At 40.7% G+C, this 27,656-nt stretch overlaps 1 protein-coding gene across 3 annotated transcripts in view; it reads left to right on the top strand.

Moving 5' to 3' along the window:
* Nucleotides 1–17,493: 17,493 nt before the first annotated feature.
* The window catches only part of ICE1 (interactor of little elongation complex ELL subunit 1), a 66,832-nt gene continuing 56,669 nt past the window's right edge, over nucleotides 17,494–27,656 (top strand). For all 3 annotated transcript variants that reach the window (XM_077116811.1, XM_077116812.1, XM_077116814.1), the window contains exon 1: nucleotides 17,494–17,798. In XM_077116811.1, the coding sequence (XP_076972926.1) occupies nucleotides 17,715–17,798 (84 nt within the window). In that variant the 5' untranslated portion in view covers nucleotides 17,494–17,714. The remainder of the gene's footprint in view (nucleotides 17,799–27,656) is intronic.

Here is a 27,656-nt window from a genome sequence, read left to right on the forward strand (position 1 = left end):
TGGCCTATGCCTACTTCTCTCACCTCAATTCATCAAAAACGAGTGGTCCCTCTCTCCATGCCAGCTATCCCAAGATGGTTTCTGATGCCTCAAGATGCCAGGTATACTCCTGACTTGGACACCTTCTATTGTCTTACCCACCATATAAAATATTTTGCTTTTGGTTTTTTAACATTATTTTATTATTGTAATTACACCTTAACAATCAAAATGGTCTTTCCACTGTGTATTTTGTAAACATGATACTAAACTGTAGTTATAAACAAAAGTTGGTTGCACAGGGAACATTATTTTTGCTTTTTTTTATTTCACAGGGTTATACTTTTACCTAGATTTCAGTTCAAACATTCCTGTACTCATTCGCTCATCAGTGCTTGCAACAAAACATTTGTTGAATGATTGCCATATGTGAGGTATGACTAAGGGGCTGAGGATCCTACAGTAAACAAAAAAATGGATCTTTCCTACACCATTGCATCCATGCTAGCAGAGGAAATGTTAGGTGGTGATAAGAGCCAAGTAAGAAGAAAGAGACAGAGATTGACAAAAATTGAGGCTTTGGTTAGGCTTGTGAAACAGGTCCCTGTGATAAGAAGGCATTGGAGCAGAGATGTGCATGAGGTGAGTGGGCCCAGTGGATGGTGCGGAGAAGATCAAATACAAAGACCTTGGGGTGGGCATCTCCCTGCCTGCAAAGACATGGCAAGGAAAATGAGGAGGGTAGCCAGAGGGAGACAGGGTGGAAGGAGCACAAATAAGTGACTGGTGAGAAGGTTTTGGGGGAGGACAGAGGAGTGAACCTTGAGGAGCAGTCAGGGGCGGGGCACAGAAGTGACATGTGAGGCTGAATGGGAGTGAGGGCAGAAGGAATATATCTGGGTTGGTTGTTATTTTACTCTTTCTTGGTCAAGGAGGAATGTGATCTGACCTGTGGTTTGTTTGGTGATTTAATCATACTCCCCCAAACAGACATGCTCAAGACCTCACCCCATCCCTGTATCGTGTATGTATACCCATCTGTAAAAGTTTCTTTGGATAGGTTAAGATGAATCAGAGTGTGGATTCATTTGTGAATAAGGTCTTCAAAGATCCTTTACAGATGATACCACACTGAATCATCTTGAGTCTTGATCTATATGACTGAAGGCCCTATAAAGAGAGGAAGTTTGGATGTAGCCAGTAGAAGCTAAAAGTAGGAAATGTGAGAGAGGAAGGATGCCTTGCAATAGAAGACTGCCAGAAAGCTATTTCAGAATGCAAAAGACTTTGGAAAGCTTCGTCAATGCCTTTATGTTGGAATTCTAACCTCCAAAACTCTGAAACAATAAATTCTGGTATTTAAGCCAACCAGTGTGCAGTATTTGTCATACCTGCCCTGGCAAACTATGCCAGTTTGAAAACATCACTTAGACTGATATGCAGAGACAAGGGTGGAGGGTGAGAGAGGATGACGGCTTGGACCAGTCTGCATGGTTAGGAGTGGTAGAAGTCACATATACTCTGTGACTTCTACAGCTGGAAGTAGAATGCGGGAGAGGAGAGGAAAGGGGGTGCTTCTGGGCTCTGTGTCCCAGCAAGTGGAAGAGCATTGCTGTCACTACTAAGCAGGAGAAGTCCAAGGGAGAAGCAAGTTTGGGGGATATCTTTGTTCACCAGGACTGCTGCAACCAAGAAGGATAGATTGATTGGTTTAAACAACAGAAATTTATTGTCTCATGGTTTTGGAAGCCAGAAGACCAAAATCAAGGCATTGGCAGCACCATCGTTTCCTTGAAGTCTGCATCATTCTTGTAATGGTTTTCCAGCAATTCAAAACTCAATCTCTGCCTTTCGTCACATGACCATCTCTCTGAGTCCAAATTTCCTCTGCTTGTGAGAACTCAGATCACACAGGATTAAGGCCCAACATAATTCAGTTGGACCTCATCTTCACTAAGCATCTTTGAAGATCCTATTTACAAATGGGTCCATACCCATAGGGTCAGAGATTAGGATTTGAACATATTCTTGTGGGGGAATATATCTCAATCTATAAGGGTAGAGTTTAAGGACTTTAATTTGGGACATGTTAAGTTTAAGATACCCATTATACATCTGAGTAGAGATATCAGAGAGACAGGTAGATGTGTCATTCTGGAGTATAGGCCAGAGTTCCAAGCTGAGTATATTGTGTTAGTTTCTTGGCTGCTAAAATAAATGCCATGCAATGGGTTGGCTTGAATAATAGGAACTTACTGGCTCATGGTTTTGAGACTACAAAAATTCCAACATCAAGGCACCATCAAGGTGGTACTTTCTCCTAGAAGATTTTCGTGCTTTAGGGCTGGCTACTGGCCATCCTTGGTCCTTGATTTTGCTGTCACATGGCAATACATGTGACCTCTCTTGGTTTCTCTGGGTTATGCTGACTAAATTTCATTCTGCTTATTAAGGACTCCAGTAATAAGATTGAGACCCATCTTGATTCAGTTGGGCCACATCTTAACTGAAGTAACCTCATCAAGAAGTCCTATTTACAATGGGTTCATACCCACAGGAATGGAGGCTTAGGAATATGTGTTTCTGGGGTACAGAGCTCCAAGTGAGCACAGATGACATTTAATGACATGTGACTGGAAGACACTGCATAGAGAATAAAGGTCAAGAGAGAAGAGGAGGTCCAAGCACAGAGCTCCAGGGCACACTCACATCTAGATATCTGAGAAATGTAAAGGGCCCTAGAAAACAGACCAGAAGGAGTGGCCTGCAGGTGAGATGAGTGTCCAGCAAGAGGGGTGCCCAAAGGCCCATTAAGAAGCAAGATTAAGAGAAGGGCTGGCAGTTAGCTGTGTCAAATGCTGTTATAAGCTGGTTCCCATGAGGACTCACAGCAGTGGTATATGTCCCTATCTTGAAAAATTCTTGATTCCATATTTCCCCTTCTGGTCACCAAGAAAACTAAAGAAGCACCTACTAAAATCAGGGGCGAGTTCTCATTCAGGGGAGAATTTGCTCCCTTTTCCCCCAGGGGACATGTAGCAATGTCTGGAGAGAGATTTGATTGTCGTGGCTGGGAAGGAGGTGCTCCTGGCATTTAGTGGGTGGAGGCCAGGGATGTTGCTCCACATCCAACATTGCACAGGATACCTGCCTGCCCCCATCCTCACCCCCGCCCCACCCCTCCCACCCCCGCCATACACACACAAATAATGATCCTACCCCAGTGTCAGTAGTGCTGAGGCTGGGAATCCCTGATGCAGAGTGACAGATTTCCATTTGAGAATATTAATGCCAAGATCCTTTCAGAGATCCTTTTCTATAGTAACCAAAGTGTTCTGGTTCTTCTAGAAGACTTCAATGGAAAGCATACCCATGGTCAACTCACAAATGAATGAAAATATTTCCTTGAATGGGATTGAAGACACCAAGGGGCAATTTTGTGCAAAAACTTGAATAGGATTCACCAGAACTCACATTTAATAACCTTAAAAAGATGGTGAAATCCTCTTTACTATGAATGTTGGTTTAGGAGATGCTTTGGTTAAATTAGCAAAGACAGTTTTTTTTAGATCATGATTGAGCAGTGATTCTAAGAGAGAGAGAGAGGGATCATGTAAACAGTAAATCTCCCAAGAGTTGATGACCATGGACTGTGGGGATACAAGACACATCAGAAGAGATTGAGGGAACAAGACTTCTTTGGCTGGGAGAACACAGAAGTATGGGGAGTGGGTCTAGCTATTCCCCAGGAGAAGGCCATAAAAGAAGGATGTGAATTATTCACAGTCTCAAAAAAAAAAATAGTAGAATAAGTAAGAAAATATTTAAATCTGTGTGAAAATCTTGGCGAGAGGTTAGTAGATGGATTTGAGTATCCATCAGCCCTAATGAGGTGGTGGGAAGGACTCCCGCGGGAGGGGAGCAAGCACATTAAGGCAAAGTTTCCAGGGCTGACTGGAGAGATAGGAAGGCAAGGAAGGGAGCCAAGCAGGATTTGAAGGGGGAGAATGCGCCTGGGCCATGATAATGCTGCTTCTCACCCAGATCCTGTATTCCTGCTAAGTGGCACAATGAAGTCCATCTTAAAAGGAACACTGGCTCCCCCTGAAAATGTCTATCAGTTTAGTGACCTCTTCTGTTTAGACACGCCTAAAGGAATCAGTGAATCTGAACACTTAAATCCCTATGCAGGTGCCAATGAACTTTGCTTAGGCTGCAACTATCTTGGAGTGTTATGGGTTGGATTGTCTTTCCCACCCCCGAAAAGAGGTATATTCAGGCCCTAACCCTTGGTCTCGTGAATGTGATTCTATTTGGAAATAGGATCTTTGAAGATGTTGTTAGTTAAAATGAGGCCAAACTGAATAAGAAGAGTTGTGGAACAGATTCTTCCCTACGGACTTGGGAAAAAAACACAGCCCTGCCGACACCTTGATTTCAGACTTCTGGTCTCCAGGACTGTGAGACCATGAATTGCTGTTGTTTTGAGCCACCCAGTCTCTCGTTCTTTGTTGTGGCAACCCCAGGAAACTGAAACATGGAATTCCTAGGGGCCCCTTGCTAAGGTTTTCAGTCTTGTTCCTGTTACCAATGTGCCAGAGTCCAATTTCAAGGACTTGAAGTGACAACAGTGGAAAGTTATTTATAAGGATATCTGATTAGGAAACAACTTTGTAGATTTCCCTAGGGCAAATCCCTTAACAGACCTTCACTTGGATTACAAATGAAGCAGTGGCTTTGAGGAAGAGGCTCTCTAACTTCTTTGGGAGTGGATCCTTTTTTTTTTTGAGAAGTTGTGAGTTTACATAACAATCTTGAATTAAATATAAGATTCTGATACACTACCCCACTAACATCTTGCATTGATGTGGAACATTTGTTACAATTCATGATTGTACCTTTTTTTTTTTAAAAATTACATTAAGTTTTTTTCTTTAACAGTAGTTACCTTTGTTAGAATTATCTGTTGCCCATTATTCAAATGAAAGGTATTTTTCCTATGTACCACTCTTTTATTTCTGCCTTGTCATTCATTTGCTATAACCCATGAAATGAACATTCTTGTACTAGTTACTACAGTACATCATACATAATAGAATTCACTGTGCTGCACAGTCCTAGGTTTTACCTTTTAATTTTTATTCCAGTAATGTATACTTCCTAAAATTTTCTCTTTTAACGGAAGCTTAGTGAAGTGTTGATTACACTCAAATAATGGACTACCATCACCAACATCCATTTCCAAACCTTTACCACCTAAATAGAAATTCTATACAAGCATCTATTCCTCATTCTGTAAAGGGAATTATCACCTGGTAACCGATATTCTAGATTCTAACTCTATGAGTTTGCTTATTATGATTAGTTCATAACAGTGAGGTCATACAGTATTTGTTCTTTTGTGCCTGACTTATTTCACTCAACATAATCTCCTCAGGGTTCATCCATGTTTCGCATGCATCAAGAATTCATTCCTTTTACAGATGAATAATATTCCATCATATGTATATACCATACTTTGTTTATTTATTCATCAATATATGGAAACTTGGATTGCTCCCATCTATGGCAATTGTGAATAAAGCCAGTGGACATTGGTGTGCAAATATTTGAGTCCCCTGCTTTCAGTTCTTCTGAGTATATAGCTAGTAGTGGGATTGCTGGATCATATAGCAATTCTATACTTAGCTTCTTGTGGGACTGCAAGACTGTCTTCCAAAGTTGCTGCACCATTTTACATTCCCACCAGCAATGAACGAGTATTCCTATTTCTCCACATCTTCTTCAAACACTTGTAGTGTTGGCTATTCTAGTAGGTGTGAAATGATATCACATTGTGGTTCTGATTTGCATTTCCCTAATAGCAAAATGACTTTGAGCATCTTTTCATGTGCTTCTTAGTTATTTGTATTTCCTCTTTGGAGAAACGTTTACTCAAGCCTTTTACCCATTTTTAAATTGAATTGTTTGTAAACAATAGCAAAGTTGTAGTATTTCTTCATGTATTCTGAATATTAAACCTTTAACACAGATAAGTGGTTTCCAAATATTCTCTCCCATTGAGTAGACTGTCTTTTCACTTTCTTGACAAAATCCTCTGATGCACAAAATTTTTTAATTTTGAGGAGATCCCATTCACCTATTTTTTCTTTTGTTCCTTGTGTTTTGGGTATAAAGTCTAAAAACCATTGACCACCACACGATCTTGAAGATACTTCTGTACATTTTCTTCTAAGACTTTTATGATCCTGGTCCTTATATTTGAGTGCTTGATCCATTTTGAGTTAATTTTTGTATTCATGTGAGATAAGGGTCCTCTTTAATTCTTTCACATATGGGTCCTGTTCTCCTAGCACCATTTGTTGAAGAGACTATTCTTTCCCAGTGGAGCGGACTTGACAGCCTTGCCAAATATCAATTGGCCATAGACGTGAGAGTCTATTTCTGAATTCTCAATTTGATTCCTTTGGTCAATGTATCTATCTTAATGCCAATATCATGCTGTTTTGACCACTGTAGCTTTTTAATATTCTTTAAAGCCAGGTAGTTTGAGCCCTCCAACTTTGTTCTTCTTTTTCAAGATGTTTCTGGCTATTTGGGGTTCCTGATTAATTTGATAATTGATTTTTCCATTCTATAAACTAGGCTGTTGGAACTTTGATTGGGATGGCTTTGAATCTTAAATCAATTTGGGTAGAGTTGATATCTTAATGATATTTAGTCTTCTAATCCATGAATATGGAATGTCTTTCCATTTATTTAGGTCTTCTTTGATCTCTTCTAGTGGTTTTTTGTAGTTTTCTGTGTATAAGTCCCTCATATCCTTTATTAAATCTGTTGCTATTGTAACTAGAATTTACTTTTTTATTTTTTTCTTCAGATTACTCATTTCTTCATGTATTCTGAATATTAAACCTTTAACCTTTATTAAACCTTTGTTTGTGTGTTGATCTTGTATCCTGACACCTTGCTCAACTCATTTATTAACTCTACTAGTTATGTTGTAGATTTTTCGGGATTTTCTATATATAGGATCATGCTATCTGCAAACAGTTAATGTTTTACTGCTTCTTTTTCCAATTTGGATACCTCTTATTTCTATTTCTTGCCTAACTGTTCTAGCTAGGACTTTCTAGCACAATGTTGAATAACAGTGTTAACAGTGGGTATCTTTGTCTTGTTTCAGATTTTAGCGGGTAAGCTTTCTGTCTTTTACCATTGAGTATGAGTTTGGCTGTGAGTTTTTCATATATTCCCTTTATCGTGTTGTGGAGGTTTCCTTTCATTCCTATTTTTCGAAATGTTTATATCAAGAAAAAATGCTGGATCTTGTCAAATGGCCTTTATTGCATAAATTGAGATGATGATGTGTTTTTCCTCTTTGATCTGTTAATGTGGTGTACTACATTAATTTATTTTCCTGTATTGAACCACCCTTGCATACCTGGAATAAAACCCACTTGGTTATGGTGTATGATTCTTTTACTGTGCTGTTGGATTTGATTTGCAAGTATATTATTGATGATGGCTGCATTTATATTAATTGGAGAGATTGGACTGTAGTTTTCTTTTTTTGTAGTATCTTTATCTGGCTTTGGTAATAGGGTGATGTTGGTGTGATAAAACGCGTTAGGTAGTGCTCCCTCCTCTGATATTTTTGAAAAGTCTGAACAAGACTGATATTAACTTTTCTTGGGGTGATTACTAGAATTCACCTGTGAAGCCATCTGGTCTTGGGCTTTTCTTTGTTTGGAGGTTTTTGATGACTGATTCAATCTCTTTACTACTAACTCATCTGTTGAGACCTCTATTTATTCTGGAGTCAGTGTAGGTTGTTCATGTGTTTCTAGGAATTTGTCCATTTCATCTAAGCTGTCTAACTTGATGGCTTACAGTTGTTCATAGTACCCTCACGATTCTTTTTTTTATCTTGGTAAGGTCAGTAGTAATGTCCCTCCTCTCATTTCTGATTTTATTTATTTGCAACTTTTTTTTTGTCTTCTAGCTAAGGGTTAGCCAGCTTTCTTGATCTTCTCAAAGAACCAACATCCAATTTTGTTATTTCTTTCTATTGTTTTTTTAATTCTCAATTTCATTTATTTCTGTTCTAATCTTTGTTATATTTCTTTCCTTCTGCTTGCTTTGGGATTAGTTTGCTATTTTTTCTAGTTCTTTCAGGTGTGCAGTTAGGTCTTTGATTTTAGCTTTTTCTTCTTTTTAAGTGTAGGTATTTAGGGCTATAAATTTCCCTCTCAGCACTGCCTTTGCTGCATCCCATAAGTTTTGATATGTTCTTGTTTTCATTTGTCTCAAGATATTTTCTGATTTCTTCTGAATTTTCTTCTTTGACCCACTGATTGTTTAAGAGTGTGTTGTTTAACTTCTATATATTTGGAATTTTTCACTCTTCTGCCTGTATTGATTTCTAACTTCAATCCATAATGGTTAGAGAAAGTGCTTTGTGCAATTTCAATTTTTTAAAAAATAATTTAGACTTGTTTTGTAAGCTAACGTGATCTATCCTAGAGAATGATCCACGAGCATTTAAGAATGCATATCCTGCTATTTTGAGGTGCTGCGCTCTGTATATGTCTGTTAGGTCTAGTTCATTTATATCATTCACTTTCTCTGTTTTCTTATTATTACTCTGTCTAGACATTCTATCTATTGATGAGGGTGGCATATGGAAGTCTCTAGTTATTATTATAGAGATTTCAATTTCTCCCTTCAGTTTTGCCAGCGTTTGCCTCATGCATTTTGGGGCACCATGATTGGATGCATAAGTATTTAAGATTGTTATTTTTTCTTGGTGGATTGCCCCCTTTTAAAATATATATTGTCCTTTTTTGTCTCTAATAACAGTTTTGCATTTAAAGTCTATTTTGTCCAATATTAGTATAGCTACCCCAACTCCTTTTTGTTTACTGTTTGTATGGAATACATTTTTCTAAGCTTCCACTCTCAACCTATTCGTGTCTTTGGGTCTATAGTGAGTCTCTTCTAAACAGTATATAGTTAGATAATACTCTTATTTTTGTATGCTGTATGGTGGGGGCCACATTTCATTCTTCTTCCATGTGAGTATCCCCTTATTGCAGCATCATTTGTTGAATTTTTGTTTGGTTTTTCATTTGTTTGTTTGTTTATTTGTTTGTTTTGGGAAGTGCATGGGCTAGGAATCGAACCCAGGTCTCCTGCATGGCAGACAAGAATTCTACCACTGAACTACAGATCATACGTTTTTATTCATTCTCCCTATCTGTGTCTTTTGTTTGGGGAATTTAATCCACTAACATGCTGTGTTATTACTGTAAAGACAGTACTTCAACCACTTAATGCTTTGGTTTTTATGTCATATCATTTTTTTTTATCTCTCTTTCCCCCCTTTTATTTACCCTTCCTGATAATCTTCATTTTTACTCTCTATCTCAAGACTCTTTCCTGTCTTCTCCTTTCAGCCTACAGAATTCTCTTTTGTATTTATTGTAGGGCAGGCCTCTTCTTGACAAACTCTCAATTTCTGTTTTTCTGTGAGTATTTTACCCCCTTCCCCCCACATTTATTTATTTATTTTTTGCATGGACAGGCACCAGGAACTGAACCAGGGTCTTTGGCATGGCAGACAAGAACTCTGCCACTGAGCCAACATTGCCTCCCCACCCCCCACGCCCATTTTTGAAGGACAATTTTGCCAGATAAATAATTGTAGGCTGGAAGTTTTTCTCTTTCAATACCTTAAATATATCATACCACTGCCTTCTTGCCTCTGTGGTTTCTGATGAGAAATCACCATTCGGTCTTATGGTGATTCCCTTGTATGTAACATGTTGCTTTTCCTCTTGCAGTTTTCAGAAATGTCTTCTGGTCTTCTGCATTTGCTGTGTAATCAATATATGACGGGGTGTATTTTTCTTTCATGTTTATCTTGTTTGGTGACTTCTGAGTTTCTTGCGTGAGAATATTAGTTTGGGAAGTTCTCTGTCTTTATTTTGTTTACTATTCCTTTTGCTCCTTTCTCACTTTCTTCTTCTGGGACTCCCATATCATGTATATTTGTGTACCTGATGATGTCTCATAGTTGTTTTAGGCTATTTACACTTTTAATATTTCTTTTTCCTTTCTACTCCTCAGCCTGATGCATTTTTCAATTATTTTATCTTTAAGTTCATATGATTCTTTATTCTGCCTGGTCCAATCTGCTTGTTAAATTCTCCTGGGCATTTTTCATTTCGATTACTGTGACCTTCAACTTCAATAGTTCTGTTTGGTTCCTTTTAAAAATCTCTCTCTCTTTACTTATAGTCTCATATGATCACTCATTTTCCTGACATCCTGTAATTCTTTCTCTATATTTTCCTTTTCCTTAACCATTTTTAAGATCATTTTAAAAAGATGCTTTTTTGGTATGTCCAAATTCTCATCTTCTTTTTTGGTGTTTTTTGTATTTTTATCCTTTTCCTTTGGATGGGCCACCATTTCCTATTGCTAGTCTTGTACTCTTTAGCTGCACACTGTACATTTTACTATTCAAAAATATTAACTGGGATTTACTCCCTCAGATGTCTGTTTCCTGGTTTTGTAACCAGGAGAGTTACATGTCACCATGATGAGACACAGATTTTCTTGAACTTCAGCCCTCCTATCATGAAGGTTTGCCCAAGACAAATATACTATGCAGGGTTCTCTCTGTTTTACTGGCCCTCTATCTTGCTCTGGGCTTTTGCTTGTTAATTGTTTTAGAATTCCCCTTTGTTTCCTAGAGGACAAACCTCCTGCTCCTGGGTATCTGATGCTAGCAGGTCTTTGTCCCAAACTGTTTGCCTCTTTAATTTTTACACTCCTTTCATTGTCTCATCTTGCATTTGCCTGAAGGTAAAATTTTGGCAGGAGGGTCACCCTGGGGAGGACATTCCTAATTCAGTTTTTCCCAGCCCAAATAGGGCCAGGGACCCATGAAGGGGACTACAGACTGGCTCCAAAGTTCCCTAGGGAGGGGATCAGGAAAGGTGCCAAAAACTTCTCCAAAGTCTCCCCCAGAACTAAGCTTTCCTAGCTTGCCCAGCAAATGCAGCCCTTTGGCTAACTATCCTCCACAGACCTGGGGAAGCTCTATGTATTTAAATCTCCACTGCCTCTGTCCCTGTCCAGAGAGGGTTGAAACAACAGTTGTCCTCAGAACCAGGACCAAGTGATCCCCAAATTTGTTTAATAAGAGCCATGATCAGTGATCAGCTTTATCTACCCTTGTTTCTGGGGAAGAGGATTATGTCCTTTTCTCATCAGCAGGTAGTTAGGTGTTGATCCCTGCAATGGCCTGCATGAGAGTGGGGGATGGGCACCAGTAGCTGCCACATGGAGAGAGCAATTTACTGTTCTTTACCATAATTTATCAGCTTCTTCCTCCCACTCTTCCCTGGTTGCTGTACAGTGTTCATTTGGCCTCTGAAGTTTCCAAATGGTTATTTCATACAGTTTCCTTCTGCTTAATAGTTGTTTTTCTGGGATGACTGAGTCCTGGAGTTACCTACTCTGCCATCTTCTTCAGAGGCAATGTCTCCCGCGTTGCTTCATTTTAACCTGGATTACTGGAAGCCTTAGAAAGAGAACTGGGAATTCACAGAAGTGATGAAGGGAAGAACATAACCATGTGATAAGAGACAAAGATAAAAACCAAGGAACCCAAAAGATTTCAGGAAGTTAGCACCAGAATGCTAAACATTTTGGGAAAACATGGCCTTGATTTTGGACTCCTAATCTCAAAACTGTAAGTTAATCAATTCCTGTTGTTTAATCCAACATATCATGTGGTATATGTCAAAGCAGGTCTTACAAACTATGAAAGAAAATCTGGGGAATTTTCAGAAAGGAGGCAATATTGCAACATTTGAAGAAGACAGGGATTCTCCAAATGACCAGAGAGAAAATGTGCCCCAGACAAAAAGCAGGAGAGATGTGAAGTCACACATTCTGTAAGGCTGGGACCTCGGGTACAAGTTGGAAAGGGGGATTTCTTTTCATTTCACAAAATACTTTTTTTTTGCAGTATACTGTGTGGAAAGCACTGTGCTGCTTTCTCAGAGACAACGAATAGGAGACAAGACTCAGGCACTGGAGGGGATGCATAGTGAGGTGGATGTTTACTTGCATGTCCCTTGGACTCAAGCCTCAGTCCTAGCTCAGCCATTTTCTCCCTGAGTTACTCATTTGCAAATAATATCTATTTCTTAGGGTTGTTGACAGAAAACAATTCATCCACTCACTCCACAAATATTTATTGGGTGCCTATAGTCTGTCAAGCAATGTTTTAGGGTCTGAGCTAAGGTAAAGAATGAGATAGACAGAGTCCTTGTTTTCCCAAACTCACCTTCTAGAAAGGAGGTGTTTTAGTTTGCTAAAGCTGCTAGAATGCAACACACCAGAGACTGATTGGCTCCAACAAGGGGATCCATTTAGTTACACATTTACAGTTCTTCAGAGGAAAGGCAGCTAGCTTTCATCTGAGTTTCTCTGTCACATGGGAAGGCACATGGCAGTGGCTTCTGGTCTTCTCTCTTGGCTTCTGGGTTTCAATAGCTTTCTCCAGGGTGATTCCCTTCTGCTTCTCCAAACGTCTGGGTGAGATGCGAGTGCTGAGATGGGGTATGCTGAGCTGCTGAGTTCTCTTGACTTCTCTTTTAAGCCTCTAGCTGATTAAATTAAACCCCACTCATTGTGGAAGGCACTCCCCTTAGCTGACTGCAAACATAATCAGCCATAGATGAATTTCACATACTGATGATTTAAGTCCACAGCAACAGAATAATGGAGCATCATCACCTGGCCAGGTTGACACCTGAACCTATCACAGGAGGGAATGCAAATAAAGGTGCAAATAAAGTAATATCACTTTGGCTCTTATGTATTGTTTACACTTTTTTGGTTTTATTTTCTAATTTGAAGAAAATAACAGTGACCTGATAGCAGAGCAGGGGAAATGTGGTTGGGGGATTCAGGCCTGGAAGGTCCAAGCAGGTATGTTTGGGCCGAGATCTGAATGAGGGCCCTTCGCAAAAGACATGAGGAAGATAGGGGAGGAGGCCAGAATGTCTGGTCTGGACCAGATCCAACCAAGCTTGTAGTCCCCAGAAAAGAGTTTGAATAACATTTCTGGTACAAAGGGGAGACACTGCATTTGAATCTTGCTGCTGTCCTCTTACTGTCCCCCTCCATTGTGGCCACCCTCATGTGCACCCAGATAACTGAGCTGCTGGGTGGAAAATGGATAGCAGTGAAGTTTGAGCAGAGGCAGAGAGCTTACTGCAGTGAGCAGCTGACACTGTCTACTGCCGGTGCATTCCAAATATGGGGGATGTTCAGAGCTGACTCTTTCCAGCTGAGGGCATCAAATTGCAGTTCTTAGAATGTTGGATGAAGGAGCAATGTTTACTTCTAGCTGGCCATTTCCAACTCCAACTGGCCCTGGGCATCTAGCAGGACACCTGTTAGGCTTCTTTCATCCTTGGTTGCCTCTTGGCTCCATGGACAACTCTCGTTGAGAGGGCCACCACACCGAGTGCTCAGAAAATCCCTTTGTCTACAGGCTGGTGAAAGCTCAGGCTTACTCTCAACATCTCCCTCCTTCCACAGCCCCCTTCTATTTCCTTTTATCTTTCCTGGCAAAACACTCCCAGGCACATACCCAATTCACTCCAAGACCCCTTAACTGGCATAAAATGAAGGGGAAACACTTCCCTTCTCTCCCCACTCTCTTTTTGCCACTCCAACTCCCCTGAAAGAATATTCTTCCCAATCCTCCTGCACCTGAGCACGTAACCATCTCTGAGCACTTCCTTTCCCCCTTCAAATCCTGGAGACCACAGGAGGTGTCTCATACAAGCTATTCTACTAGCGAGATGTTCAAAAATGCCCTGCGAGGTAGATGAGAGCGAATTTCTACTCCTTGGAGGAGAGCTACCTCTTCAACCATGAAAGTCCTTTAAATTTTTGCTTACTCTTTAAAAACCGTGTTTAATACAAAAATGGTTTCTTTGGTTTCGGAGTAAAATCCATGCCTCAAGAAGAAGTGACATGTTTTTCCCAAGCTTTCACATCATTCTAAGGGGAGAAGATGGGGGAAGGAAGCAAAAGCAAAGGCATTTTGCTGCTCCCTGAGGACAAATCAAAACAAAGAATACTAAGATATTAAGAAAAACAGGGGTAAAGGTGTCTTATGACCAGAATGTGAAGATGGCAAAGCGGTTCCAATGACATGCTTTCCACCCAGGGATGTGCCAGAGGATGGCCTCTCCTCTCCACAAAGGAGCTGTGTCATAAATACGCTCTATATTTATGGAATTCCACTGATGTCTAATGGAATTCCATTGATGTCTAAAACACAGACAGAGAAAGACAGACATCTTGTGGGCGTATGTTAGCATTACATCCCAAATCTGGACATTAATATAAATTAACCAGATAATATCACTGAATCATAGACTGCGAGATTTTCAAACTAATCCAGAAAAGATCAGCCAGAGTTTTAAAAGGCAGAAGAAAATAGTTTTTCTCATGGGGAAATGCAGCAAGTGAAAGTACAACACTTTTCATGAAGCAAAATGGAGGAATTTTCAAAGAATGCATACATTTCCATTCTGAGTTCTTACAATAAAAGCTTGACATTTAAACCAAATCTTTAAATCATTTCAGTGGAACTGTACGTTAATAAATTAAGTCATTGGTTACCTCTCAATTGTTACATTATGAAGCTTTAGTTTCCAGAAATTACAAGTATCTGGAAGGCAATGATGAGGGTGTGTGGCAGGAACTGAGACTCAGCTGACAGGACCCTACATGATGTCCTATGACCAGAGGCTAGAATCTCGACAATCCTCTCAGTTTTAACCCTGGCAAAATAACAACAACAATAATAATAATAATAATAATAATAATAATAATAGAAGCTTCTTTAAGAAATTTGACAAGAAAAATGTTCCAAACTCTTTTCTTCCCATTGAGTATGCTGAAGATATCTATCTTCCAAAATAGATAATGCCATCGATAAACTGTCAACAACAACTTCTCTTTGTATAGTAAGTCCTATGGACTTGGCCATGTCCTTAGCACTTTTTGTTTACATTACAAGTAAACCTTTGTAAGGAACATTAGCTGAATTATGTGAACTTGCTAAAGTACCTGAACCCAGGTTGGGGGTTCAAAAGCATTGCTTGCCACTCTCTACAGTGTAGACATTTACTTGCTTGTTTTCACTACAATGACCAAACAGCGTGATCCCACATGTTGGAAGAGGAAAAACGTAATTTTGAGTGTTCCCCAACTAGTGGCCTAGACGAATTTACTTTATTACTTATATATTACACCCATTTTTGTACAGACTGCAAGCTAAGAAAGTTGTTTAAAGGGGTTACACACACACACGTGCAAAGATGAATATATGGCAAAGACCTTTGCAACCTACAAAGCCTCTAAAATATTGTGCTCCTTTAAGTCTGCTCACCCCTGCATTCCACAAACAAACTTTCTGCTTATTTCTTCTTATAGTCTCCAGAGTTGACTTTGACATTTTCATTTTTTAAGGTAAATGTTTACTCTTTCCACTTTCCATTAGTTGCTGTAATTTTTTTTTTTTTTTTTTTAACATGGGCAGGCACAGGGAATTGAACCCAGGTCTCTGGCATGGCAGGTGAGAACTTTGACACCGAGCCACCATTGCCCGCCCTAGTTGCAGTAATTTTGATTCACTCTTTCACTGTACATCTACTGTGTCCTGCACTGTTATTGAGTTTAAAAGGAAGACTATAGTTTTAAGACATGAAAATCACTATAATTCAAATCAAAATGTGGTGTTTTGAAAAATTAGTGCTATGGGCAAAAAAGGAGGTGGGCATTACCTTGGGTTCCAGAGGAAACAAGCGGGACCAGAGAATATAGGTAGGATTTCAACATGTAGAGCTGAGAGGATGGGCAGAGGCAAGACATGGGCCAAGCCCAGAGGCAGGACAGTAGCAGTGGTCATCACAGCAATGGGGTGCTATGGGTGGGGATACACAGGGGAGAGAAAGCTGAAGAGTAAGCTGGTGCCTCCTCTACTACTCTGCAACAAAGACTCATTTGGGGAGCCTCAAATAAAAGAGAGGTTACTGTGATAATAGTTTGATCCAAACTTTGATCCAAAGCCAGAGTTGGAAAAGTCAATGGGAGCCCCATACAAATCCCCTATTTCCTTTCTCTCATGTCACATGGTCCGTCTTCCATGACATATCTTGAATCCCACTGTGCATCTGGTCACTTCTCTTGTCCCTTTTAATCCTTCTCTTTAACCTCACTCTGCCCACCCACCTCCGTAGGGAGCCAGACTTCAGCATGGCTAGGCACAACCTATGTCATTTTCTCAGTCAGGTATAGATCTGTCTCAAGAAGTCAACTACAGGATATCTAGTTGTCAGTTGGATGTCTGGTACCCTTGACGCATAGCAAAGGACAGCTACGAGTGTGTAAGCAAGGATGGTGATGCGATTATTGGAGAGGAAAACCCAGAGAAAAATTCACACTGCTTTTTTGCAGGGGTGTGTGGAGGTGCAACGTGCAAATTGGTTTAGGAAGAAGCTGGTAAGTTTTGGACATCTATTTGAGACACAAATGAAATTTGGACATTATAACCAGACAACGGGGAGCCACGGGAAAGCAAGACAGGTATTGATGGCAACAAGTTGTAATTACAAAAACGATGAGTCTGGGACGTTGGATCTTGGTGATCAGAGGTGAGAAAAACGGCCTGAATTGCTCAGCAACTGGGGCCTGGGAGAGGCTTTTTTCCCCCCTTCCCTGAGGTATTAAAAACTGGACCTGCTATTCACTGGACAGTGACCCTGTGGGGTCGCCAAAGATTCTGCCAGCCATTGGTACCTAGCGGATGGCGGCGCCCACAGGGCCTAGGAAACCGCCTCTCGGGTTTCAGGGAACGCTGCAGCGACGGAAGGCGGAAACAAGTCCCAGGAGCTAGAGGTCCGAGTGCAAGGGGACCACGGCAGCGTTCCCAAGGGAGAACCGTCACCAGGCGCGCCGCTCGGTCTCCGCGCGTCCGCCCAAGCGTCGCGTCTGGAGCTGCAGCTCTCGCCTCGCCCCCTCCCGGGACGGTGGCCGAGGATGCACGCCAAGCACAGCTCCCTCCGGTTATAAATCGCGCACTCGCACCGCCGAGTCGCGGGGTCCTTTTACCCTAGCCGGCGCTAGGAGTGACGTCATCGTCGGTCTGCTTCCCTTCACAGAGGGTTTAGATCCCCATGGCGAGCCTGTCGCGCAGCAAGCTGGCGATAAAGGGTTATCCTCTATCATTGGCGGAAGTACTCCTCCAAGACCTCTTCTTTCATTGGCTTTTCTTTATGGGCCCCTCCCCTGCCGCAATGACCCTTCGCTCCTGCTTTCCTTCAGGCAGTGCGTGCGGCAGCCCCGCGACGAGGCAAGGGGCGGGGCGAGCTAGGGCGGGGCGGGGTCCTGGCTGGGCCGTGTCGCGCTCCGGGGCCGCGCCGGGTTGCGTTTCTCTCCAGTGCCTGAGGCGGCTCGGGCTCGGCGAGCCTTCGGTCAGCTCCACGGGGACCTCTGCGCACGGATGGACCCGCCCGGACCCGGCGGGAAGCGGCCTGGCAGGCGGCGGCTCCGGCGGCGTCAGCAAAGGCAGGACAGGGCCAAAGCAGCGGGCCGCTGAGGTGCGCGGGCCCATCGGGCCCGGAGGCTGCACCATGATGCCCGGCGAGACGCGCTCGGCGGCGCCGGGGACGGCGGCGGAGCTCGCGCGGTGTCAGGGCTGCGCGTCCTTGCAGCAGGTGCGGCGCCTCCCCGGAGACTAGGGGAGGCTCGGTCGTGTCGGCTGGGGCGCAGGGTGGCTGTGTGCTGCGTGGTCGTCCGGCTCCATGCGCTGCACCGGCCCCCCGGCGGTGGCCTTCCCTCGCTCGTCTTCTCGCACCTCTTTCTCCTACGTTTGTTTGGGGGGAACTGCCCTGTATGCTTTGGGCTGGGAGTTTGGAATTCATTCACCTGGGATGGGGGCGAGGTGGGGGCGGGGCGGGGTGAGCGAGTTTTGGAGGGCTCCTGCATTTCACCTACTCCGCTGCTGGGCTCCCCGGGGTTGGTGAGCGAGGTGAAGTGCTGAAGGAAGTCACCATCTCTGTAGACAGGGCTGTGATCTCTCTGGCCCGTACTTAAGCATTTGTGGCATGGAGGCAGGATCTTATGCGACGCGTGGGTTGGCTGGGAGGGTCATTGACTGGATTCCAGGGCTTTGGGGGAAGCCTTTTAGCTCATGGCTGATGTACCGTCCCAAGGTTAATTTTTTAAGTAATTCAAGCAATTGATTAAGTCAGCTAGCTTGTCATTCGTTTGGATAAAGTAGTCAATTAAAGGCGTGTAGACACTGGAGGTTTCTAATGGTGTTGTGGACTATTTATTTTCTGTACTGATGGAAGGGAGCTGCTAGTGTCTGACTCCATGTCCTAAGAGATAATTTCCTCAGTACTTTCTCCTAGCTGCATGATGCTGGACATCTTAATTAACTTAATAGTATCAGTTTATTTAGTGGTGAAGTGAAACTAACCACTGCCATCTACCTCTTGCAGTTATTCTGAGCTTTAGCAGTAGTGCCTACTCTTGTTCATACACTGTTCTAGGCACTAGGGACATGGTTGTAAACAAACAGGTGAGGTCTCAGTGTTCTTGGAGCTTGCATCAGTAACGTAAATGTGTGTCAGTTAGATTTTAGAAAATAAAGGAGGATACTGGAAATATTGGTCAGAGTAAATGACGCCAGAATGGTAAGGTGAGGGCCAGTATAGGCCCTTGCAAGGATTTTGACTTGTACTTGGAATGGAATGGTGAATCCCTTGGAGGATTTTGTATAGGAGAATGACTGTCCACATTATCCTTTACACTAGGTATCTCACCTTCTCCTCAAAAGTCTGCTCTGCTTCTAGTAGTCCTCATGGTAATTAAAAGTGGTAACTGTATCCTTCTTGTTACCTAGACCAGAAACTAAGTGTCATTCTTGGTTCTTCTCTTTCTCTTGTAACCTGCATCTACTCCATCAACTAATTCTGTGGGCTCTTCCCTCAGAATTCATCCACTTCTCATCATCTCCACTGCTTCCACCTTGTGTGAGCCTCCAGGAGAGATTATGGCAGTAGTCCCCTATGAAGTCTCCCTCCATCCGCTCTTGCCTGCCTCCTACTATTGTGTAAAAGGACTAATTTTATGAAAACTGTAGATAAGGGGACTGCAAAACATTCTCTGTAAGAGGCATAATGATCGATATTTTAGGCTTTGTGATCCCTGTCAGAACTACTCAACTCTGCTATTGTAGTGTAAAACCACATAGACAATACAGAAAGGTGTGGGCCTTGGCTGTGTTCCAATGAAACTTTATTTACAAAAATAGGGGAGGGCCTGATTTGGCTGAGGGTCTTAGCCTGCAGGCTCCCTCCCTAGATCCTGACACTCCATTGGATTTGTATTTTCTCTTGCCAGGAATGCCGTTTTAGGTGAGAAAGGTTATCAGTTGTGAGTGGCATCTCTAGAACATTTCTTTAATTTTGTAAAGAACAGAAAAATAGATTCATGGCAGATTGTAAAGGATTTGAGTGATACTCGCTTTAAACTTGTGTACTTTTTCTGTCAGCATCATGGAGCCGAGAAGGTTTTTGCATAGTTAACAGACAAGAGCAGTGTGTGTAGTAAAAGTGACAGGTGGTGGTGTGCAGGATGGATTGGAGTGGGTGTAACTAGGTATGGTCAATTATTTTAGTGATACTAGAAAATCTGTTTGCTTGTGAGTGGACTTTATAGTAAAGGCAAGCATGAAATAGTGAGAAAAGAGAAGCAGAGAAGTATAGAGGAAATCAAGAATAGGAAAACTTCAGGTCCAAGAGAGTGAGAGTTGAGAAAACGCAGTTGCTTTTGTCAGTTATTTAGATACATGATCTCCTTTAGGAAATCATCTGCAGGACCACAGCAAGAAACTACCTCGATTAAACTTTCATCATGACAGAGTCTAGAGAGATTAGATGTAGGAAGAAGATGCCCTGCTGTATAGTTTGTTTAATATGCTGTATGATGGGGGTCACATTTCATTCTTTTTCCATGTGACTGTCCCTTTATTGCAGCACAATTTATTGATTTTTTTTAGGAAGTGCATGGCTGGTAATCAAACCTGGGTCTTCCCCATGACAGGCGAGAATTCTACCACTGAGCTACCTGTGCTGTATAGTTTTGATACTCTGAAACTTCTTGATCTTGCAGGAAGTTTTTAAGCAAAAACTGATATCAGACCTGTATCAGAGCTGACTTTGTTCTGATGTACAGTGTTCTGGTCTCTATTCCAAGTGGAACAGTTGTTTGCTTGCACTGAAAGATCTTTGTTTCATATCTTTTTCTTACCTGCTTTTTCTTTAATAGTTGAAGATATGCAATGCCTTGATTCAGAAATATTTAGATAGGCAGCGTTCTGTGCATATTTTTCTAAAATCTTATAAATCATCTCATCTATTTTCTTATCCTTATTGATAATAGTGGTTTATCACTGATCTGTAACTTAAGGATTCATGTGGTTTGAAGAACTTTGGTAGTCACATAAACCAATGTTTGTCTTTACTATGGTGATATTATGTACAGTTAAGGAAGTCTGAAGTTGGATGGTTGGAAGTCAGCTGACATAGTGATCCTTGAGGGGCATTTTATTCTGGTGAAGGAGAGGTCTGTTTTCACAAGCATTACTGCAGAACAAAACAATTGGACTCTCTTGGGAATCCAGATGAGCGTTTAGAACACATGGTTATACTATTTAGCTAATATAAGTAGAATAGATTCAATCAGCATGGCGTTCTGCTGTCCTCCAGACAGATTTGAGCCTGTTGTTTACAAACTTTTACTGGATTCCCATTGATAATTATGGTAGGACTGGAAGGCTGTCATCCTTGTATGCATAGTGTTTACATGTTTAGATAGTAAAAAAAAAAAACATTGATGCGTGTGCAATAACATAGCAATACTAAAATGTGCCCTAGATCAGCATACAGTTAATAAGAAATCAGAAATGTGATGGGCTTTCTAATGCTGGTTTCCTTTTCACTGGGATTTAAATTATTTTAACAGTTCCTAACTTAGCTCACCAATGGTTGAGCTTTGTTAAAAACATAGTTTCCCCCAGACATACTGATTTGTAAATAGTTGTATTGCAAGGAATTATATCACATTGTTCTTCATTTTATTTACCAAGCGTATTGGGCATGAATGTGTATGTGATGTCCTGCTGTGTTATGGAATACAACCAGGAGCTCCTGTTCTACTTTAGGTCCCGGATAAGTGAAAGAGCAAGCGTGGTATGATGTGGTACAGACTTGTGGGGCATGTACCAGTTATTCTGTGAGCATTTAGGAGGGACTGTTCCACTGGACTTGTGTGGCCTCTGGAAGCCTGGCAGAATAAGACAAAGAACAATAATGTTCCCTTCATCCAGATTCAAAAATTGTTAACGTATCACCACACTTGTCTTGTATGCGCACTCCCCGCCTTTATTTCTTTTAAACATTCCAGGGCATATGTCCCTTAAATATGAGCACTTTCTAACACACCAGCCTACAGCCTCCCAAATCAGGTTATTAACATTGATATAGTGGTACCATCCAGTCCACAGACCTGTTCATTCAGAATTTTCTTACTGACCCAGGAAGATCTTTTCTTTTCTGTTTCAGCATTTTTTCAGGAACATGTGTTTCATTTGATTGCCATGTCTCTTTAATCTCCTTCGTATAGTTTTACCTGTCTCTCATGTTGGTGAAATTTGAAGAGAACAGCCTTGCATTCCTTATGGTGTCCTTACTCTGAGTCCCTCTGTTTTCTCATGATCAGATCCAGCCATGCACTGTTGGCAGTCATTTTATAGAAATAATGTGTCCCTCTTGGTGCATCACATCAGCAAGCTCATAGGTTGACATTTTTCTCTTTTGGTGAAGTTAACTTTGTCACCTGGGCATTTTAGCTAGCTTTAGCTGCTTTTCTTTGTCTTTTAAAATTGAGCATTGTGCTATGGGAAGGTATTCCGATATGACATTACTTCACCCACCAACCAGCCTTATCATCCGTTGGCATCTCACTGAGCCAGCCACCTCTATGATGAATGCCAAAATATGGTTCTCTATTTCCCTTATTCCTTTTATATTTTATTAATTGGCATTCTACTCTAAGGAAGACCTTTCACTTCTTTTGTTTATATATTCATTTATTTCTTTATATGAATGAATTCCTATTTTAGTCAGTGGGTTGTAAATTGTTACTTAGATTCTTCATTTTGATTAGATTGTTCTTGATTTGGTCAGTGGATACTGTTTCAAGCTGGTTCCATGCCCCTTTGATATGCTCCCATTAGTCATTAAGCATTTCCTTATATTCTAGCACAATACAGTGTTCCAGGTTCGTTTTATATTCTCCTTGCCCTTAGAACCCTATAAGTAGCTATTATCTTAGGAACCCAGTTTCCTTTTAGTGGAGGATGATATTTAGAAACTAAAATTTAAGCACTGGGTAATGTTCATTGCTTCTAGGCCTTAGGTTATCATTGCTTTTAGGCCCTCTTAAGGAACAGAGGCAGGACATATTTGATTACATAAATGTGTAACTATTTCTGTATTTAGTAATAGTATGTGAAATATTATATAAATATGTAGTAATTATATAAATATATTTTATGCATTGTAGAATCCTAATTCCACCTAATTCAAACCCATCACCTTAGGATTCTTTGTAGCCTTTTCCCATTTCATTAACAGAAGGGTCTGTGCTGAGGATTGTGTTGGTGAATAAGCATAGCCTGAAGAAATCACCCAGTGGCGAAGCAAAATAGAAGTTGACAATTATGAGAGAAGAAAACAAAATTGAGAAGACATGCAAACTTTCCAGTAGCTATTACAGTGGAGTTCTAGAAAGGGAGAGAAAAATGCTGGGAGAAAAGTGATAATCAAAGAAATAGTGACTTATCATGTCCTGGAGGACACTTGCCTTACTTCCTGCCCATAGCCTGGACTATGGGAGAGCATATGTCCTGTGCACATGCTGAGTGGCCAACTCTAGACACTCCCAGCTAAATTTTCACAGTGCTAAGGTTTGTTATTTAGAGACTGTGGTTTTAATTAACATAATTGACATTTGAACCAGATTGAATGATAGAAAAAAATCAGATACTTAGTATCTGACCAAATTAGCCATTATGGAACCAAGATATAGGGAAAAAAGTTAGCTGGGAACCACAGTGCTGTAGGAAAACAAGAAGTCTTCTTTCTTAGTCTGTGTTTTCATCCTATATAGTGCATTGTTTTGTTTTATGAGTTTAAGCTTTTGTTTTTTTTTTGGAGTTACACTTGAATATAGTTTAAAGAGACAGCTAGAGACACAAGCTTTGTTGAAATGGGGGCCCCAGCCCCACCTCCACCCGTCTCCCCTTTCCAAGAGGCAGCCATTTTTAGTTTAGTTTTTTTTTCTTTCAATTTGTATGTATCAGTAATAATATACTGGCGTCACTACATCTTGCCTTTTCTGTTTTAGGCTTCGTTGTTTGATTTCTGGCTTTGTAAGATGAGGATTTAGCTCTCTCTTTGCTCCCACCACACCTTCGCACGTCCATCCTCTCCCTCCATCCTCTCAGGGTAGTTAGGATTTCCCTTAGATCAGTGCTCAGAGCTGACGTCATTATGACTGTATGTTGTTCAGAGCTAAGCTTTATAGTAAATTATGGTTACTTTTCCTTTCCTTCAGTTTCTTGTTTTTCCTGATGATTATATCCTTATTTGAACTTCTTCCTAAAAATGTTACTGAGTGTTTATACCAGGGACTGCTGTAGACACTTGATAAGGAGCATCCTCGTTGATCTTGATAGCAAGCCAGTTATTTAACCTCTGTGATTCAATGTCCTTATCTGTACACTTGGAAATAGTACTGAGTCAGGGAGAGGTTATTTGCCCAAGGTCACTTAGCTGTCAAGTGATGAAACAGGAATTTGAATTCAGATGTTATGTGACTGTAGAGTAGAGCCTGAGGTTTCTAGCACTTGATATTACAAAATGGCATCTGGAAGCAAGGTGGAAAAGATGAAATGGAATAACAAAGAACTGTAAACAGAATGGGGAGAAAAGGAAAGGATCACTTCTCTGTTTTTTAAATTTTAATTAAATGCATAGTGAAAATTGATTATAGTCATTTGTAACTCCTTGCCTGTTTAGGTATAAATGTCTCTTTCATCTTCATCAAATACTCTTACTTTCTTCTTGAGGGAATGTCTTGTTTCCCCCTGCAGTACTCTGACCCCTCTGAGCTGGATTGGCTGCGTTCTATGCTGGGGATACAGCTGTATACAGGTATTCTCTTCACCTCTCTTTGGTGCCCCACGTCAGTCTTTCTTGTTGTATTCCCATATTGTGGTAGAGTATGGTCTCATCTCCTAGCAGCTCACCCAGAAAAAGTGTCTGGGAAGTAAGTTTTTGGAGACTTTGCTGTTTTGAAAACGGCTCCTCTACCATCACGCTTTATTGATCTCTTGTAGAGCACATTAGTTTGAGATTCATTTTTCTTTATTCTTGATCTTCTAGTTTTCAGTGATGCTGTTGAACTCTGAAGCTGTTTTGATTCCATGTTCTTTGAATGTGACTTTTTTTTTTTTTTAAATGTTTCTCTTAGATTCCTGCAGGGTCTTTGCTTTATCTCTAATGTTCTGAAATTTTGTGTTGTTGTTTCTTGGACTGGGTCCTATTTGAATCCATGTGCTGGCCCATTTCTGTCTTCAGTTCTGGAAATTTTTCTTAAATGTGAGTATTTGATTATCTCTCTGTCTTTACCTCATTCTTTTTCTGATCTCTTTTTGTTGGATATGCGCTAACACTCTTAATTGTTTATTTTTCTTGATAGCCATGTCTTTTTTTTGCTTTTATTTTCTGGAATATTTTTTCAACTTTATTTTCTGACCCTCTGAGTCTTTTGTTTCTGCTTTCCTGTTTTCATAACTTGTTATAACAGCTTTTTTATTCATATAACCATAAAATTCATGCTTTTAATGTGTGCAGTTCAGTAGTTTTCAGTATATTGATAGAGTTGTGCAACCCTTACAACTCTATAATTTAAAACCTTTTTATCTCCCCTCAGAAGCAATCCCTCACCTATTAGCAGTCCCCCCCCCCCCCCATTCCATTCCCACCCCCTCCTGGCTCCAGCAACCTCTTAACTTCTTACTTTCTCTATGGATTTGCCTAATTTAGACATTTCATACTGAATGAAATAATAGAATTCTTGGCCTTTTGTGACTGATTTCTTTAATTTAACATGTTTTCCAGGTTCATACATATATCGGTATTTCATTTCTTTTCATTGCCAAATATTTCGTTTTATGGATATACAACATTTTATCTGTTCATCAGTTGTTGGACCTTCAGTTTATTTTCGTTTTTTGGCTGTTGTAAATAATGCTGCTATGAACATTTGTCTATAAGTTTAACATGGATATATGTTTTCCATTCTTGTCCACATCCTGGTTAGCACTTGCTATTGTCTGTCTTTTTTATTTTAGCTATTCTATTAGGTGTGTGTTCGTGTTTTTAATTTGGAAGAACTGTTTCTTTTGGTTTGTTTGTTTTTTAATTTCCAAGAGCTCTGAATATTCCTTTTAAAAATAGTTTCCTGCTTTCGTTTCTTGGATGCTTCATCTTTTGTCTGAGATTATATTATAAAATGTTTGACCCTTTCTTCTCAGTTTTTGTTTATCTCAAGTTACTTTTGCTTCTTTTGTATCTTTCATAATACAGGTTTATCTTTGATGTTTGGAAATCCTTGATTGTTCATATTATGGCTGAAAGACTGGCAGGTTATTGAATGTGACTGAGCATCATTGCAGAATGGTCTAGTTCGGCCATTTCTGAGGTATCAGTCATTACCTTTAGATCTTTTTGCTAGGCTGGTTTGATTTCCTCACAGCAGAATCTTCCAGTCTTCTGTCTGGAGGGCAAAAGGACCAGCAGTTAACTCTGTGGGATCTTACTAGGGAGAAGCAACCAGCCAAGGCCAGTATTCAGTCTGCACAGGTCTCTTTATTCTCTGTTTTTGGGACGGTATACTTGCTCTAAGTGTTCAGGGTATCCCATTTCAGAGACCTTCAAAATGTAGGCTTCCTCTAGTAGGAAAGAGAAAGGGTAATTTAGGGGTTGAAACAGCCTTGCTTTTCTGGAATTTAGGGGTTCAATTCTAATCCAGAAGCTTGCAACCAGTTCTTGTCTTAGTGCCATCCCTTTTCATCATCCTCTCAGAGGAACTTGGTGTCACAATTCCCAAGCTTGTTCAAGTTCTTCAGTGTAAATGAGTTGGTTAGTACTATTCCCTACTGCTGGTTTTCTTAAATCTGCTTTCCAATTTGCATCGTTCTAATCCTGTTTTCCTCATCTTTGGGGGAAGAATCCCATGACTGTAGTTTAGTTAGTTTTTGGAAGGGAGTAAAATTACATGCATGTATCTGCTCTCTTTTATCCAATAATCTGCTGCTCTTGTTTTTTTTCTTTCTTTCCTGTTGCTGCCACTTGGCCATCATTGTTTTCCAGTCTGAGCTGAAAATGAGTGGTAGGCACAGCAATTAGGGCACATTGCCATCAGCTGGCTCTGCTCCTTTGGGCAAGTGGCTTACCCTTTCCCTAGCTCAGTTGCTTCATTTATGAAATGGAGGAGATAGTTGTATCTACTTTAAAGCATCACAATAAGTAAATGAGATATTGCGCAAAACATGATATGACTCCTGGCACAAATACTTGGTGCCTGTGATGTGTTTCTGAGGGACAACTAAACTAAGACCAGAATACCTTGGTCTCATGGTGAAGTGTCCAGGTGTGGATTCTGGCTTCCTGGGAGGAGGCCATCCTTGCAGGACTATCCTTGGTACTATGTTCTGTATCCACAGAAATGCTCACTAACAAGCATGACTGTAGCTGCTGGGCTGTTGGAAGTGGAGAAGAGACCCTCAAAAAGGGGAGCTTCTGTTTGGGATAAAGAAAATCCTATTATACATTAAATAAATGGAATCTATTTAAACACATGTAGGAAAGAAGAAAAACACGTGAGAGAAAAATAGACTGACTTTGGTCTCTTATCTGCCATGCAAGTTCTAGGACGGCAGAGAAATGTCTGATGGAAAGGAATGGTAACCCACCAACTTACTACTTTACAAACTTGTTCATGTGTGAGAGTGTTCAAGGTTTACCTCCTCCTTTCACTTTAAACAAATTATGCTTAAGCTATTCCAGAAACCAGAAGAAGGGGGAAAGCTGTCGGACCCATTTTATGAGCCATGTACAATATTGTTAAGAAAATTGGACAGCACAAGAAAAATATGGACTAATGTCACAAATATAGATGGAAAAAAAAGCTAGACAGACTGTTTAGGGGTTGAAAGTAGTAGTGTGTTTAAATAAATAAATGGTTGCATCATATTCAGTTAATTTATCCCAGCAAAGCAAGGCTGTTTCAACATCAGAAAACCTACTGTAATCTACCTCATTAATAAATAATAGAAAAAATATACATTTAAACTAAATGGATGCAGAAATTTATTTGATAAAGTTTAATATTTGTAAATGATAAAACTTCTTAGCAAACTATTTATAGAAGTTTCA

This window comes from Tamandua tetradactyla, chromosome 9, assembly GCF_023851605.1.
Source record: "Tamandua tetradactyla isolate mTamTet1 chromosome 9, mTamTet1.pri, whole genome shotgun sequence".
Classification (NCBI taxonomy): domain Eukaryota; kingdom Metazoa; phylum Chordata; class Mammalia; order Pilosa; family Myrmecophagidae; genus Tamandua; species Tamandua tetradactyla.